This window comes from Hylaeus anthracinus, unplaced genomic scaffold, assembly GCF_026225885.1.
Source record: "Hylaeus anthracinus isolate JK02 unplaced genomic scaffold, UHH_iyHylAnth1.0_haploid 11989, whole genome shotgun sequence".
NCBI classification, from domain to species: domain Eukaryota; kingdom Metazoa; phylum Arthropoda; class Insecta; order Hymenoptera; family Colletidae; genus Hylaeus; species Hylaeus anthracinus.
Genome location: NW_026534337.1, coordinates 2,073,091 through 2,092,065, shown reverse-complemented (window position 1 = coordinate 2,092,065; position 18,975 = coordinate 2,073,091). Strand labels below are relative to the sequence as shown.

Genomic DNA, 18,975 nt, shown 5'->3' with positions numbered 1-18,975 from the left:
ACTTTTTTCAATATTGTGCGTGTGTTGTATATATATGAGTGCATTAAATTCCGTTTGAGGATCTCGAGAGACGTCTTGAGAAGTTGGAAATAGATCGAGTGATGCGGTTACTGACGAGTTATCGTCTAGCGGATGTAAGATTGTTAGATTGTTTGTCTGATTTTTGTTTTAGTTTACTGTCCTTGCCGGAGATAGTTTTCAGGTCTCTCAGAGACTCAAAACGCTTTAAACCGTTTTCTTTTTTCTCATTTATGGCTCTAACCTAAATGTAAAAAAAAAAAGACAAAAAAGGGGGTGAGGGAAAAAAAATGTATCGATTGTATCGATATCTCGCAATTTGTTGACAACAGGCTCTAACCTGAAAAATGTCAAGTTTGTTCACTCGTAGGCACTAACCTACGAGTGTCAAACCTTTTTTCCTCACTTTTATGGATTCTCGTGAGATGAATTTTTTTCTTCAATTCCGAAGAATTTTGCGAGTTTTTTCATCAGGCTCTAACCTGCTATGCAAGTTACTCATATTTTGAATATGAAAAATATGAAACAATATTTAGGACTAACCTATTATTGTCGGTCTGGATTTCCAGACCGTGACCGTTCCAGATATCCCAAAACGAGATCTTTTAGTTCGGATCGGTGTGTTTCTTCAGTTCCTCCAGATAGGAGTGAACAAGAAGATAACCCGGCAGATGACAGGCAAACAAGTCAGATGCATCGGGTTTTGCTGGATTCCACGAATCAGTTAACAAATCTACGTAACATCTCTGTCGATCATGTGCCACCGGTAGATTTTAGTGAGCCAGCGATATTGAACACAGAAGCTGCGTTAAGTTCTGATATTTTAGATATTTTTGGTAAGCGTATCTGCGAAGAAAGAGTCTTCGCTCCTCCAGTTCATAAAGATCTGGTGGTACGCTACGAAGATGTTATTAAGGAGGGCCTGTCGGAGGAAATTAGAGTAGAGGTTCTGAAGAAATATCCATCACCTAACAACTGTACGTCCATTGATCCTCCTAAACTAAATCCTGAGTTCAAATTTGTTGTCCAGGAGTTGGTTTCGAAGAGGGATGACCGCATTCGGAAAAAACAGGAAAAGATTACTGTTTCTTTGGGTCTCGCTTTGGCAAGCAATGTCTATTGCTGTGAAGGGGAAAGACAATCCTAAAATGCTGTCTTTAGTTAAAGACAGCACTTTAGATTTGATCCAGCTATTGGCGGATCTGCAGCACGATGAGTCTTTTGTTCGTCGAAGCTTGATATTAGCCAATATCAACGCATCTCTTCGAGACACTGTCAACGCGTCAGGCTGCGGAGATTTCTTGTTTCAGAACAATTTGGAAGAAGTGTTGAAAAATGCAGAAACGATGGAAATCTCTTGCAGAGATCTCAAAGTCGCTCAAAGATCGCAATCTTCGAACAAGCAAAAAACTTGAGATTCTCGCCCTGTCAACGTCAGGCCAGGAATTATCCAGCGGCGTCGGACGGGCAGAAGCCGAAGTATCACTTGTTATAAAAGAAGCAGCCGCAATCTTTCCAGAAAACTCGCTACCAGAGACGCGATCGCGATCGGAATCGAGATCGGGAACACTTGAGGAGACGTTAGAGCTTGGTGTAAGCCTTATAGCCGGTAGACTCGGTCTCTTTCAAGGTAAATTGCAAGATATAACCACTGACGAAAAAGTTTTGTCTTGGTTGAGATCCTTTTTTGGTCGAAAATTAAACAGATCGTGCCTCCGAGTTTTCGGATATTTCACAATTAACGAAAGATTTAAAATCAGGCAATTAATTGACGAATTAATAGTTAAAGGTGCAGTTCAGACGTATCAGTCGAGTGAGGGACAATTGTCTCGAGTTATTTTCTAGTTCCTAAACGGGATGGATCCAGTAGGTTTGTTCTAAACTTGAAGGCTCTAAATCAGTTTGTTGAAACCACTCATTTTAAACTCGAAGATGATCGAATGGCCTCAAATTTATTAAGTCCCGATTCTTTCTTGACAACTCTTGATCTTAAAGACGCCTATTATACAATTTCGATTCATGTATCTCATAGGAAGTATTTGAGATTTATTTTCGATAAACAGTATTATGAGTTCACGTGTTTGCCTTTTGGCTTGTCAACTGCGCCTTGCGTGTTTACTAAAATCTCAAAACCCGTAATAGCTTACTTACGCCAGTCGGGATTAATTTCGGTCATTTACATGTATGACATTCTTTTAATACGAGACTCATTTGAGCAATGCTCAATTAATGTAACGAAATCTAGTTTGTTTCTCGAATATTTAGGTTTTGTCATTAATAAAAAGAAAAGTTAGATGACACCGAAGAAAACTTGTCAATTTCTCGGTTTTGTCTATGATTCCGTTAAGATGAGAGTTGAATTACCGACGGAAAAGAAACTTCGGCTCAGAAACGAAATCAGAAAGATCAGAGTAAACCAAAAATATAAGATTAAAGATTTCGCTAAGCTTGTGAGCACTTTAGTTTCGTACTGTCGAGCGGTAAAGTACGATATGGTTCATACCAAGGCATGCGAGAGGGCTAAACATCTCGCTCTTCGTGAGAATAATGATGATTACGAGGGTCTCATAGCTTTCACTCGAGATGTTATGGATGAACTTGAGTGGTGGAAGGCGACTGGTTCGGCGGCTCCTAACCCAATTAGAAATTCATTGTTCGATCTTGAATTATTTACAGACACCTCGCTCTCAGGCTGGGGAGCTTTCTGCAAAAGTACAAACGAGAGAACGCACGGTCACTGGTTGTCGCAAGAGAAAGCTCGACATATACATTTTTTGGAGTTGTCTACAGCATTCTTTGATTTGAAATCTTTTGCAGATCATTTCTACGATAAACAGATTTTGCTCCGAGTTGATAATATGACCGCGAATTCTTACATAAACAGAATGGGCGGCGTTCAGTTCGAGAATTTGAATAGATTCTCTAAAGACTTATGGAAGCCTTTTTTCTTTTACGCCTTTCTACCATTCTCGATCATTCTGCGAGTCTTGCAAAAAATTAAGAATGAGAGATCAAAGGGTATTATTGTGGTACCTGAGTGGCCTTCTCAACCGTGGTTCCTTATTTTTCAGTCCCTATTAATCTCAAAACCGATAAAGTTTAGACCTAATTCGAGTATAGTTGTTTGCTCCAACAGGAACAGGTTGAAATTTTTGAAGAACCTTACCCTGGTTCCAGGAGTCTTGGCCGGATAAGCTTCGAGTTGAAGGAGGTTCCAAAAGATTCAATGAAAATATTGTTGGCATCGTTCAGCGACTCATCATGGAGACAATATGATTCCGCTTTGAGGAAATGCTGGTCTTTTTGCCAAACGAGAAAAATCAGCCCGTACTCAAATTCTGTTCTAGATGTTTTAACTTTTCTGACAGAAGCATTTGAAAAGGGAGGTTCTCAGGCCACATTAAAGTCCTATAGATCCGCTATTTCGTTGCTCGTAGGGCCAGAGCTAGCTCAGGATTTTAGGTTAAAAAGATTTTTCAAGGCGATGAGTAGATTGAGGCCGTCGAGGCCTAAGTAAAGTTCAACTTAGGATCCGAAGATGGTTTTAGAATATTTAATTACGTTGCTGCCAAATAAGAAAATGAACTTGAGAGACTTGTCGTTAAAACTTATCATCTTGCTCGCTCTTACTACGGGCCATCGAATGCAAACTTTTTTGCTAATAAAATTAGAAAATATTAGAAATTAAGATTCCTGCACATAAAAAAGAAAAATCGAGCAAAAACAGGAATCAACCCGTATTGGAGCTCCCTCTTTTATTCAGCAAACTTCAAAGTTTCTGTTGCTTTGGCTCTGGAGTGTTATATCACGAGGACCGTGAGTATTCGGGGATCAGAAAGTTCGCTGTTCGTATCGTTTAAAAAACCGTTTAGGGCTGTTTGGAGCTCAATCTCTTAGTCGTTGGATCAAAAAAGTTCTGCGTAAAAGCGGGCTAGACACAAATATTTTCACCGTTTATCCCACGAGACACGCGTCGACTTCGCCGGCGAAGAGAAAGGGACTTGATTTAAATACTTTAAGACGAACTGGACTTTAAGTTGGACTGTCAAGTCCCAAACTTTTGCCAAATTTTATAATTTACCGTTATTGAATCCTACTGATTCTTTTGCTAACACATTAGGTGATTAAAAAAGATAGTTGTGTTTGGAGTAGAGACAAATGTTCTATTCTTTAGATGTAAAAAAAGTTCTGGGTAAAGTAATGCTTTATAAAGGCTCTTTTTTACTTTACTTTCGTTTTATCGCCGTAACATGCATTGAACATCTACAGGTTGATCTCGAGAAAGAGGCGTGTAATACAATTATATGATTAAACGAACTTACCTAAGTGAAGTTCTATCATAATTGTATGAAGCGGCTCTTTCGAGATGATCAACCCCACCCTATAAATCCCTAAGTCAATCTTTCGTCATTGACACTCATATAATTGTTACGGCGTAGCTTTGAAATAATGAGGCATGCGAGCGTGCAGACAGGGGAGGCGATGCCCGCCCCTTTTTTGATTTTTACCTTTAAAGTTTGTGGCGATATCGGCGGGAAGTAGGTACTACAGGTTGATCATCTCGAAAGAGGCGTTTCATACAATTATGATAGAATTTCACTTAGATAAGTTCGTTTAATCATATAATTACACTGTCCAACACGATTTTTTTTCCGCGATATCCACTAGGTGATTCTGATAAGGTTTCTCGTCCTAAATACGAATCTGAAAGTGAAATTACTCCATCACCCTTACTTTTCGAGAAATACGAGATTTTGTAAAAACGGTCCATTTTGAGAGAAAACGTAGTACTACTGAAAAACTTCGAACGCTAGAAAGTTCTATTTATTCTTAAAAGATAGAGGAGTGTTTTCTGAATATGAAGACATATTCGTTTAGAATTATCTGCTCCTTTGAATGCCTGTAAATGAACACCGAATTTCAAAAAGGTGATGATGCGTGAATTTTTCACGAAATACTTTTGTATTTTAATGAAGAGTTATTCATCTAGGTTTTTTTAGGAAATTTACAGGCATTCAAAAGAGCAGATAATTCTAAAGGAATATGTCTTCATATTTAGAAAACACTCCTCTATCGTTTAAGACTAAATAGAACTTCCTAGCGTTCGTAGTTTTCAAGTAGTATTACGTTTTCTCTCAAAATCGATCGTATTTACAAAATCGCGAATTTCTCGAAAACTAAGGGTGATGGAGCAATTTCACTTTCAGATTCGTATTTAGGACGAGGAACCTTATAAGAATCACTTAGTGGATATCGCGGAATTTAAAAAAAGTTTAAATTTGTTGGACAGTGTTACCATTCGATGAATCGGAAGGAAAACAAAGATGATAGTCACCGCGTGACACGCTCTGCCAAGTTTCTTGATATAAAGTAACATGTCAGGTATGACATTTCCAATTGAGAAAACTTGCGCGAATTTGGGCCATTTTAAGTTATTTAAATTTAAAGTGCCAAGTAGGAGTATTTACAATCTGTCCAACCAGCATAACTTGTTGATATATCTGTAAAGGTTAATATATTAGTATAAAACTTAATATAAAATGAAAAAAGAAGTATGTAAAACACTAATACGTTTTTACTTAACAATGGATCCGAGATTATAATTTGTCAAAGTTTCGGTTACAAGCGGCTAGATCAATCTAGCCTACTTTTGAAAGATCTACTTTTCCATTTATTTAAACGAAACTGAAGACTAAAAACAGCATTCTTTATTCTAAAATTTATGAATCTTGACCAACTTTTCATGAAAAAGCAGTACTGGCGTCGCATCGCTTTGCGCCATGCTTACAAGAAAAAGAAGACTGTTTACGCGGGATTAAAACAAACTTTATTATCCTTAATTTTAATTTAACATTAACCTATTATTGTTATTTCTGCCCATATATTCTAACTATGTTGCCCTATAAACTTAGAAATCCTATTTCATAAAAAATTCATAATAATTTAATGTTTTTAATATGCATGTCGACCATATTGGATCTGCCATTTTGAATTTTGCAATTCTGATACCAGATTCGTAATTTGCGGCCAAATAACTCTTAAATATCAAGTTTCACGATGCTCCGAAAACTCCTTCTAATTTTGGCCAGGTTTTTGGCCATTCGGACCACTGTGTGTCGTGTCCCGTAATCTTTCAAAATGGCGTTAAAATCGTATTCATTCCTCTGCTCATTCGCATTCACCTCCGCTGTTCTCCATCCCATGACTTGTTTTCATCTATCCCACCTTACCCTTAGCATGGTGCCTTTTCTCCCCTCTTTCTTTCTCGACCCTCTTTCCATAACCACTTCTTTCCGTCCGTGTTCGTGATAATGTTTTGTTTGAAATAATATGTAATATGTAATTGCAATAATATTAATGTATTACATGCAACGTGATTAAATATTTAATAGAGATACTTATTGTTAGAACTAAAACATATCCTATATTCCAAGTAACTCTGTTATTAATCATTTGAACACATTACCATAAATAAATTAGTTAATATCTGCTTTCTTTTATCTACCACAGGAATGACCCACCTCTATTTTATATTATTAGAGAATTATGGAGGAAATAAAGCAACTTATTAGTGCTACTTTAAAAAAACTGATAACTCCGTGTCAGAATTAGTGATTAGAAACGTCAGACACAAGTAGAAATAACTAATTATAGGCAGACACGTCTACGCTCGATTTCATGCGTACGTCCACGATTTTTAAAAACGATTCTCTTTGAAAACAGGATATCGTATAGAAAAATTTTATTTTATATTTTCGATTCACTTTTTTATTCATAATGTGCATATTGCCACTTCTATCACCAATTGTCAGACTTACTGTGTATAATATATATACATATTATACTTCATTAAAACAAAGAAAAATTCATTATTATATAAAGTACTTATCAAGATATACTTTTCAGGTCAGTGAATAAAAGATAAACTATTATTTTCTTTCATTATATTTTTCCTTAGTAAAATGTTAGATATTAAACAGAAACAAATAATTTTATAAAAGATAGATCATTTTTTATCCGATAATTTGTCAATAAAAATTATGATCTTTCATATACGGTATTCTCAGCTACTGAGATGAACATTAAATACGAATTTGGAATAATTTAATACGAGATAAGAACTTTTCGTCCATTTTTTTGTTCATTAAAAATTCTGATATCCTTCAAATATTATACTTCATTATCTAAATCGAGTGCAGCCAAATAATTAAATAACAATTATAATCTTCCTCATCCATTCTTCATTACACTAATAAAAAAAAATATTTAATGAATATAAGTACTTTGGTCGTACAAAATAACGGATATAAAGTTGTTCATATTTTATTAAATTATTCGGAAATGTGTGTCTAGATAAGTGCCTTACCCACTGTGGTTTCGAGGTATCATGAACCACCCAAACCGCTGCAGATAAATGGGGTACTTTCACCCTCGTTCGAATGCAAAATTGGTACCAAGTCCGCGAAACACGGTCCAGTGTGAATTTTAAAATCGTCGACAAGCATCAGGCGGCGTCGTTACTTTCGCGAAACCATTCATTATCATCCATTACGATGTCCACGCGAAATAGTAGATCCACGCGAAAGCGCTCAACGATCCAGGTCACAACAGACACGCAACTTTCGACCCGTTATCCTTCTCCGTGTCCTATCAGGAAGAAGAGGACTTGTAATCTGCACTCTTTTCCGTTAGGTAGAGTTTAATATTAGAGGAGAGGGTCAAGTAAACAACCACTTTTTCGCTAATTATTTTGGAAGAGTGCGTAATATATATTCATTTACCACTAATTACTTGTTATTTTGTAGCACCTAGATAATCTATATAATTTTTTTTTTATGTAAAAATATTCATAAATAAATGAACAGCAGCTGTTTGAAGTTGGCTTCTCGAAAATGCCCCGTGCAACGCACAGATCATTCTAATTATTTGAAATTAATTTTTCGTTAAAATATAGTAATACGCTTCGCATCAACCTAGATTAAAAAAAAAATTTTAATTTAAAATTTCACGCCACGTTAAAAAATTTCTTGTTATAAAAAGATGATTAAAAACAGCGTTTATTTCAATTTTTATAAAAACCTTTAAGTTGATGCAAAAGAGAATAGTTTAAGGAATATTTTGTGCCAAGTTTCATAATAATCGGCTGAAAAATCTCTAAGTTACATTGCACGGCACACGAAATTTTGTGTTTTGAGAAAAATGCGTTTAAAGTTCCCTGATCTAAAAATAGTCCGTGTACCGTTCGGAGCGTATCACTTTAATGACTCTGTAGGTACACTTAGACTTCGAAGTTTTAGCTGAAATGGTCGAAGCACATTCTCCAGATGGTAAACTAATTTTCTAAACAAAAAAAAAAGGTCAAAATTTTGAATTTGACTTGACCCTTCCCCCCTTAAGTTGTCCCAAAAATTTATTTCATTCATTAGTAAGTAATGTTTACACAATATTTTATGTTTTATGTTACATTAGTGAGTTGTATACAATCTGTTTTATTCTAAGAGCCAGTGACGATTTTATTTATGTCATTGTGAATTAAAAATAACCCTTTTTTTTAACTTATTTTATTGTGAAAGTTCAAGTTCGTACGCGTCTACCACCTTTTATGTTTCGCGCAAAGTATCGGACAAAACTTCATCTTCATCTAACAACTGCAGATTATCATTTGATGATGAATCGGATACAGTTGATGTGCATAGGTTGGGTCGTTCAGCTAGGAGGAACATTTGTAATGTTTCTTTTAAATATAGGACTGATATTTTTCGTGGTGTTTGCCTCATAGTACATAATAAAGGATCAGAATTAAGGGGAGTAGTCTATTAAGTATATCTACATTGCACGATTTTCTTGATAATTTTCTAGAAAAATTTGTACGATATTCGTGAAAATTTTATATTGTTTGCTTGAGCAGCTTCCTATGACAGTTGGCAAATAGGTAGCAAAGCATTCTCAATAACAATAGCAACACAAATTAGAATCTTATGCATTGTTGACGTCATTGGGTACCAAGGATGGAGTTTCACATACAGTGGGTGTAGAAAGTATTCGTACACCGATCAATTTCCAAAAAAACTAGAATGTAAAATTGTAGTTTATTAACTCATTCTTTATAAACAATGACATTCTACATATTCTCGGAAATCTCTAGAATAGATAGAGTACTATTGGTACGACTGAGGCCCTGACTGACCGTGGCACCATCGGACGTTCTTCTTCATGTCCTATTACATCGTATACTACCGGGACGCGGTTGTGACAGCGTTGTACACGCGGTCGGGCTTATGTTCTCTTTTATGCTGAATAAAGCGTTTTCTATATCAATTAGTGTTGCACTGTATATTTGATCCATTCCCTCTAACAAGAACAAAAAAAATAGCTATTTATGTAAGTTGCGAAATTAACAAGAAAAAAACAATTAATCGATAGAAATATCGAAGTAATAAGTATTCGCACAACTGTTTAATTTTTAAAACTTCGTTAAAAAAAAAAGAAATTTACATTAATTTATAAGTATATAATACTTCCTTCGTGGGATTTCCTTCTGATTTTATAATTATTGTAACTTTTCTAAGCATTAAATTAACTAAATTATTAGTTAATCGAAGTGGGATGTTTTTCCATTCCTATATTAGAGCCATTTTTAAAAGTATTTTACTGGAAATTTGATGTTTTCTAATTCTTACGGAGCAATAAACTAATGTATTTACGTTACGAACTTTACTGTAAATGATTGTCATAAGAATCGTACAAATACTTATTGCTTCTACACATTTACCCACTTTTCGCATTTTTTCGTTAATTTCACAAATTATGTTAACTAGTAAATGTTGTTTGGACTATATCTATCTTAGAGACTTCCGAGAATATGTAAAATATCATTGATTATACAAAAAGAAATTAAGAAACTACACTTTTACACAAAAGTTTTTTGGAAAATTGATCGGTGTACGAATACATTCTACACCAACTGTATAATTTTGTTTCCATGGTATTTTCAGAAAATTGTTCTAAATTATTTATGTTAATTTTATGTTGACAAGATATTATTTCCAATATTACCTCAAAGCGATATACATATAAGTTGTGCATCAATACCAGTTATTTCTGAGACAATGACCGGATCGTAAAAAAATCTTCGTTTAGTATTTTCGTCATTAGAGTTACCAAATCCAGTCTTAGGTACGTCAACTATCAAACCAAGTCTCTTTTTAAACTCTTTTTGAATCTGTAGTTTTCATACTTTGATTGCTTTCTTTTCATCATAAGACCCCGTTCGCCATTTCTTCAGAGGTAATTCATAAGATAAAATGCAATAAACTTTCAAACATACGAATTCTAGCATGTGAAACTGATAATCCAAATTTCAGATTGTCTATATTAATATTTTTTCCGACTGTTAGATTATTAACCTTTTTGAAAGTTACGCCACAAATGTGACACATAATAGTAGATGTTATTTTTACGGGAGCATTACATACCTTTCCATCAATCGTGCCGAGTCACTTTCGTTTCTTTTAAAGCGTCCATTAAATTTTTGATGTAACTTATTTCTTCAATTATAATGACAACACTTACTTTTACAAATCTAATTCTAACAGAGTGTCAGTGATGAGAAGAGGAGGTTGTCGGATTTTGCCATATCACATTTTTATTAATGTCATAAATCAATTGCAACGTTTGCCTTATTAAACAAAGTTGTATATTTACAAATATACATAATTATAAAAAAAAAAGCATTAAGTTATCTGAAAAAGATATAACAGATTTTTGGATTCTATGATTTCCGAGCTTCATATTTATTGACCCTTTAATTGTACATGTATGTTGCAATGGAGTTATTTCTTATTATAATAACTACATTTTGGAATGGAAAGATTTTACCAGAGTCACTTGCTCATGAGAAGCTTGGGGAGTCCTTTGGAACAAATCCATTACTATACGTGTTACAATTAACGAAATTATGTATTACTTAATTTGTAAACTGCTCAATGTATAAAATTAAAAGATAAGGGTGTAAGATATGCTTGGTCCAGTAATTCACACTTCAATAAAACGATTTATGTTGGTTATTAACACAGGAGAGAACCAATGTTTGACAATGATCCAAAATAAGACCATTAATATGGGACAATACTGCCCACGCACGTTTCACTATATTGACAAGGCTTCAATAACATCAAACACTGTTTGACTGTTTAAATTCATTGCACTAATCGGCAATGCAATCTCTAGACGATCAATATTACTGTCAATATTCGATAATGCGAAATAATATTGACCATCAGAGATTATCTGTAGACTAAATTTATGAGGGTTAGTATTTTAGAATTAAAATTGAAATTAAGGTCAACTCGCTAGTAGTTAATCAAACAGGCTGTTCTTTATACTCTATCATGAATTTGTCGCTTATTGTTAGAAATGGTAGAGACGATTAAGATGGCTTCTAGAATTCATTACCCATCCCATTATTACTATGGCATAATAATTCCAATGATTTACAAAATACATAGGAGTTATATATACTATTTCATGAGATAAAACATTTTCGAGTTCTACCAGTTGTCCATCCCTCGAGTTTATTAATTGTAAATGTAAACTGATGGCAATGGGACACTATCAAACAATTTCCTGATTATTTATGAAAGTCTAAGTAAAAAATAATTATACTTGTAGAGAAAAATGATCGTAATTGCAGTTCAAAGGATCTTACTCTTGCAACTAATAAGAAAATATATTGCTTATAAATAATTATTATCTACATCTCTTGATCTAGATGGCTAGTTTGATATAATAACAATATTTCTAATGTCTCGAACTACCCCGTGTAATTCATTAAGGTTAATATACATAATGATAAGAATCATGTTTAACCTTCTTTCGGGATCGATCCTCCGTGTAAAAGCAAATCGAAAAGTCCTGTATTATTTTGCAATCCGACGCTTCGTTACCTAGGTATAATTAGTTGCAGTAATATACATTGACATGACTCACGGCATGCGCTATTTTATACCCTAGTCAACTGATCGTGAAGCTGCGAAGTTTCATTTTGAACATCTACTATAAACGTATGTTTCATTCACTACCAAAACCATAAGTATCATCGTCATTCTCTACTTTCTACGACCTTCAATGACTTTATGTAATAGATCGTTGAACTCGTTTTAAGATCCTCTATCACGATACGGAAGCAAAAACATACCGATCCATTTAAAAAAATGGAGGTGACATTTAAATGTTCGAAGTACCTCCACCTACGCCCCTTTTGTACTGTGCAATTTTATTTCAGCAAATATTTCTGTGAAACTTATAGTTTTGAAGATATCTGAGGTGCTAATAGTTATTGCCCCACTTTGTATATTGGTATACATAATATCAAAATGACCAACCTGGTCCAAACAAGTTCAAAATACAACCGAAAGTGAAAAGTGTTGCGAGTGTTGAAAGTCTTCGGGCTGAATATTCAATGACTGACATCATTCAGACCTTTGCATACCCTAGATGCCCTAATCCTAAACATATTAACCCTTTGCACTTGAGGCCTTTTTTTCTAGTATTTACCAGCGAACCGAGATGCTTTCTTGGCATTTTATCTACTATCTCTTCTATCAACAATCATTTTATTGACACTTCGAGTTCCAAAGAAATTAAACCTACAGAAACATTATTGCTGATAGATTTGCTGCGTGAAACCTAATGGTGACTAAGAGTCACCTCTTCAGTGCAAAGAGTTAAGGACACTTGTTCGTCTTTCTTTTCTATGCGGCTATACTAAACGTTACCAGATTATGGACCCGTAAAAGAACAAGCAGTAATGAGTTCTCAATCATGAATTTTGTTACCTCTCTTTCGCAAGAGCCCTAAGCAGATGCCTCGTTAGCTTGCAGAACGATACACCACTGCATCTAGTTCTTCCTGTCGTTGTTTCGTTAGCCACGCTCGTGTTTAGTCTACGACTCTACGTGGATCGCACACCACGTGGCGATCCTCCGCGTCGTGAACCTCGGCGTTTTATCGCGATGCGAACATGCCTAGCCTGAAATGGAGGAGAGAAGCCGGAGTGGCTGAAGTTGAAAGATCGGCTGAAACTCGTCAGCATGCGTTCGACGACGCCAGGACCCGGTTTTTATTTCTTGTTCTTTCTCTTTTCTTTCATCCGGGCGCGTTTATTTTTTCGGGGGAACGATGAACTGCCGCAATTAAACGAGACGAAGTGAAATGAATGCGCCTCCGTAGCTCGTAGTTCTGTCGGAAGACAAACGACGACGCCTGATACGTGTAAACGTGCCTGAAAGTGTTCGCTCCATCGCACACGAAAGTCGGAGTGCTGCCCGATGCCAGGCTTCCGAAAATCACGGACTAGTGGCGCAACTATAATGTCTAATGTATACAGGGTGTCTACGTATAAGTTCGGACATACGCAGGGTGTCAATTCTACAACAAATTTCCAACAAAAAATTACTCTTAGTCATTTTCTTTGTGTCGCCTTATTCTCGAGTATTTTTACTTGTAATATTTTTTCTGTGTTTTCGACTTGACAATCTTTAGACGACCATAACTCCACCAAATTACAGTGCAAACTTAAAACTAAGAATACCATTCGAAAGAGCGTTAAATTTACCATCTCCCTGATGCAAAACCAAAATTTATTACGTAGATTTAACAAGTAAAAAAATTAGGTCAAACTGTACATTGTGAAAATTTCAAAAAATTTGGCTTTTCCTGTATTTGTTTTTCGGTTTCAAAGACAGTTGTTTGGCGGGCACTCTTCGAGAAAAACTTCCTCGAAGTCTCAGCTTTTGAATGGTATTGTCAAAAAAAATTGTACAGTGATATTGTATTTTAGGGAGAAAATGACGTTTAAATGCAGAAAAGCGTTCAAAATGCCCGCCTCCTAAATCAAAACTTATCGGTTCTCCTGCGCCGAAAACATTGATTTTTTGCTTTGTGAAATCGATCGTGTTCCAATCACCATATCATTTATCGGTACACAGAAGTTAATTTTGATTAAATAGTCTCTAAAAACGAAAATTCTATGGATACATGTTCAAAAACAATTATTATTCACCTCGCAATCAGGCTCTACACATGGCTGGCAGAGGCTTGAAGTGTCAAAAAATCAGTTTTTTTCCTAATTAGTGAAGCTCGGAAGTGTGAGTAAAAAGTACATCAAACCCGATGTCAAGTTAATTTTAAAGTGACATGTCGATTTTTGTTGAAAAATATCGATTTTCACCTAAAAACCCATGCTTTCCTGGGTTTGAACGTCATTTTCTCCCTAAAATACCAGCGTACAATTTTTGTTTGACAATACCGTTCAAAAGCTGAAACTTCGAGGAAGTTTCTTCTGAAAAGTGCCCGCTAAACAACTATGTCTTTGAAACGGAAAAACGGATAGAGAAAAAGTCACATTTTTTGAAATTTTCACAATGTACAGTTTGACCTAATTTTTTTACTTGTTAAATCTACGTAATAAATTTTGGTTTGACGTCAGAGATATGGAAAATTTAACGCTCTTTCGAATGGTATACTTACTTTTAAGTTTGCACTGTAATTTGATGGAGTTACGGCCGTTTAAAGAGTGTCAAGTCGAAAACGCAGAAAAAATATTAAAAGTGAAAATTCTCAAGAATAAGGCGACACAAAGAAAATGTCTGAGAGTAATTTTTTGTTGGAAATTTGTTGTAGAATTGACACCTTGCGTATGTCCGAATTTGTATGCAGATACCCTGTATAATTCAATAGTCTCTTTAAATGCACAAGTTTCTCTACGATAAATGGACAGTAACATGATCCGGGATCAGATGTCTTGATGAGACAATGCTAATACAACGATCAAACTTTTTTTTATTATTACGGCTTTTGTTGTAAAACTGTTGCCAATCATATTCCTGATATTTTTTTTATTAAAATGAGACCAAACACAACGTAATTCACAACATATTTACTACATATTGTCTCACCGAAATAATCCCGGTGTTGGTCGCCATTTTCGCATGTCGCTCCGTCCTCTTCTTCATTCACTGTCCTTCTCTACACTCGAAGTTTGTTGGCAAAACATTAGAAGATACAGTAACGACTGAAGGAGGCATGCAAAATCGGAGACCCAAAACATTGCACTCGAGGTTGTTATGTGTTTACGCTTGACACGAGTCGAGCGTCGAACGTAGAAAAGGATAGATAGTGAAAGAGAAAGAGGTCCGAGAAAAAAAAACACTCAACAGAAGCGTATCAATCGGTGGGAATCATATTACACCGGTGGTCGGGGCTATATACTCGGGCAAAACTAGGGAAAAGAAATAAGAATGGGCTGGCACGCGGGGGAGTTGGTATCTGAGAGACACACAGAGTGTCCAAGCCTAAGTGATTCGGAGCTCTAACTCCAAAACTATCGTCCAAATGCAAAATTTCAAATATGGAAATTGGATGGTAAAATGGGCCTCATGTTTCAGCGAGAAGGAATTTTTGCTGACTTTGTTATTTAACGTGATATGATGGTCAAGTTTCGTTTTTCAAATGGAACTATATATTTGTTTTTATACCATGCGATAGTATTTTTCAAGACGAATTCATTAAGCTTCAATGTATTTACCCGATTTTTATTAGTTTTCAAGCTATAACGCTTCAAAGTTTGCTAATTTTCAAGGAAAAATCTCGGTTCGGCCCCAGGCGGTACGATTGATGCATTAAGCACCATGCGGTTCTTGAAATCGATACGGAGGGTCTCGCTTGGGATTCTAGGCTCAAGGAAGGAAAATGGGAAAAATCTCAATATTTTTTTTTTCTTTTTTTTAGTATTTGAGAACCTCAGATAAGGTTCATATATACAGTAGTATGTATAATACAGTTTACGTGTACATTATATCCGCATTACATCGCAACAAGCGATTCAACATTAAGTGGGAGATACAGTTTCTTCTTTTGGAGCTTCTTAACTCTTTGGGGCACGGTGGGATTAAAAGTGTCCCACCTTTTTGATGGACCGTAATGCATGGTGGAACATTTTCAATCCCATCTCGAAATTTTGCAATAGCTGCATGTGTATAGGTTTATATTTCGTCTTATTTACGTAAAGAAGTTGGTAATATATTGATCCAATGTTACAAATGTATGCAGTTATATTGGCAACTTTCAACATGCTAATACCGGTTCAACAATTGTTGTAAGTGGAAGGTTTATTGCGATAATATTTCTTTCCTGGTTTTATGTGAAAAATCGTAGAGGTAAGTTAATTTATATAAAAATTAGTTCTATATAAACAAGTGAAGTGTTTTATAATAAAAGCTAAAGATTAAATTCGTTTGCAAATGATGAAAGTATGGTTGGATTTTATTCGTCCCACCATGCAATTTTTTGGAGTAATACAAAAAAACATATTTTTATTTATTGTTTATGTTTTAATATTTTTAAAACTATAAATGTGATTTGAATGTAGTGTAGGTAATTTTTGACCCTTCAGCTTCAAAATGCAAAGAACAAATCCATAACAATTTTGTTTGATTTAAAACGCAATAAAATTCGTGTGCAACATGGGTTTATTTTATGACCTGAATTCCTGTACCGCAAAGAGTTAATTAGCTTGATCCTTGAACTATTGTAGAGCCTGCATTGCCAAACCACATGATTGATGTCTTCGATTCCATAGCTGCATTTACATTTAGAGCATTAGTCGCTTTGTCGCTTGTTATCCTAATGCGGGCAAGAGAGGCAGCAAGATTATAATGCCCAGACCTAATACGATTTATTGTGACGATAAATTCTCTTTTATGTTTACTGCGAAAGTATACCATGGTCCGCTACTGTGATTGAAATATAATCGAAAGTATTTCATTCCTTTAAAGGCACCCTGGGCCTTGATCATACTCAAAGTGTTATGTCTAGCTTTTTCGTTATAAGTTTCAAAGATGTCGGTGAAAGGAATTTCTAATAAGAATCCCAATATTCTGGGCCTGGTATAAAAACAAATATATAGTTCCATTTGAAAAAGGAAACTTGACCATGATATCACGTTAAATAACAAAGTTAACAAAAATTCCTTCGCGCTGAAACATGAGCCCCATTTTATAATGCACTTTTCATATTTGAAATTTTGCATTCGGCCGATAGTTTTACAGTTAGTACCACGTTAGCAGACCACGTTAATATCTACAATTCAATTACAATTTATTCATTATTTCATATGTCATTAATATATCTACTAGTTTGAGAAATTCGTTTCTATTGTTGAGAATCGTCTGCATATTACTTAAAAGTTTGAACTCTACTCGATCGTGCTGCATTCCTTGACATTCTTCAATGAAATGTTTAACTGTGAGAGGTTCGTCACAAAAGGTACATGATAGTTGCTGTGATTTCGTTATTTTGTAACAATGGGTTAGATTTGTGTAGCCAATTCTCAATCTTGTTATTGCCACTTGTAGTCTTCTATTTGATAGGGCCGAAGTAATATCGTTGGTTGATTTTCGGATTTGGTGTAGATTCGTTGGTGGCACGTTGATCCATTCCAGATTTCTTTGGTTGTTGTTTTTATTACATTTTTTGTTTCATTCAATGTGAGTGATATTTGGACATATGGTTCTTCCATCGTGATGGCTTTTTTTTGGAGCTTCGTCTGCTCTTTCGTTGCCTACAATTCCTTGATGTGATGGAATCCAAACAAATTCGGGTTGCGCATTTTTATCTACTTGAAGCGATGTTAATTCGGCGTGGATATCCTGCATTATTTTTGTTGTACTTGTAACGTCTTTCATAGCGAGTAGAACTGATTTGGAGTCTGTAAATATAACAGAAGGATTGTGTTCTGAAGATTTTATGTATCGTAGGGCCTGTAAGATTGCGTACGTTTCGCGTGTGAAGATTGAAATTCCTTTGGGAATTTTGTAGGAGTACACCATTGTAGAGCAGGTGAAAATAGGCATACTTCGGGAATTTTTTTCAGAGAAATAAGGTAATTAATCGAAACTCGAAGAATTTTGTCGTGATCATTCCTAACAAAACAACAGCTACAGAACAATTCTACAGAGACGTCTTTAATTTGAGAGGATCATGATCGGAAACCTGAGTCATACAATCTTTAACGTGAAACAAAAAACCCAACATCTTTCGAATACATACAGTCACTGTAATAAGTATTCGTATAGGAACCAATTCAAAATAAAACTGCATATATTTATTTTATTAATAAATTTTAGGGGAAGAAATAATTAACCAACATTCCAACATATTTTTAGTGTAGATTTTGCGTAAGTCAAGTTTATTACTTTTAATGTTAACCTCTTATTTCTATTCTTATTAATTTTATTTTAAATTGGTTGCTGTACGAATACTTCTTATACTGACTGTATATTAATATAGACGTGTCTAGGATTTTCTGTTATGACGCTGCTATGAAAAAAAAGTTAAAAATCTCAGGCAAAAATCGTCAGATACTTGTTTATAAAAAAAAGACTATCCAATAGATAAAAAAAATCGTATCAAAGTTTTTGGAGAATGTTATTATTAACCTTGAAATGTCAGCTTTCAAAATATGTAACATTTCGATTGCGGATACTTATACAAATTCATATTTTTCTAGGTATAGATAAAGGAATGAAATATAGAAAAAAAGTATCTCGTATCTTCTAAACAGTCGAACACGAACTTTGTCGTTAATATTTTACATATTATAGAATTTGTGTACATCTTCATGTACCTTTCCATATTTTCAGTTGCCATAAATTCATAAACTTCCTCAAATTAGTAATGATAATACGGTTTAGAATAAAATTGGCTGGTTAGAAATAGAACTAATCATTCTGATGGTAAGAAATATACCATTCAATTCCTTAACGAAACCAAACTCTTCCAAAAAGTATAAGTCATTCCAGAATTCGTCGCTAATGATCTCGATATCGATGCGACATAAAACCTGAAATAAAGAGAGAGAGAGAGAGAGAGAGAGAGAGAGAGAGAGAGAGAGAGAGA

At 34.9% G+C, this 18,975-nt stretch overlaps 2 protein-coding genes across 2 annotated transcripts in view; one reads left to right on the top strand and one right to left on the bottom strand.

Annotated features, from left to right (window-relative positions):
- LOC128887705 (transposable element Tcb2 transposase) overlaps positions 1-1,165 on the top strand; it is a 33,380-nt gene extending 32,215 nt beyond the window's left edge. The window contains exon 3 of the mRNA XM_054143904.1: positions 651-1,165. Coding sequence (XP_053999879.1) covers positions 651-1,165 — 515 coding nt within the window. The remainder of the gene's footprint in view (positions 1-650) is intronic.
- Positions 1-18,975, bottom strand: part of LOC128887986 (uncharacterized) — a 456,277-nt gene that overhangs the window by 290,213 nt on the left and 147,089 nt on the right. The gene's annotated exons all lie outside the window — the stretch shown is intronic.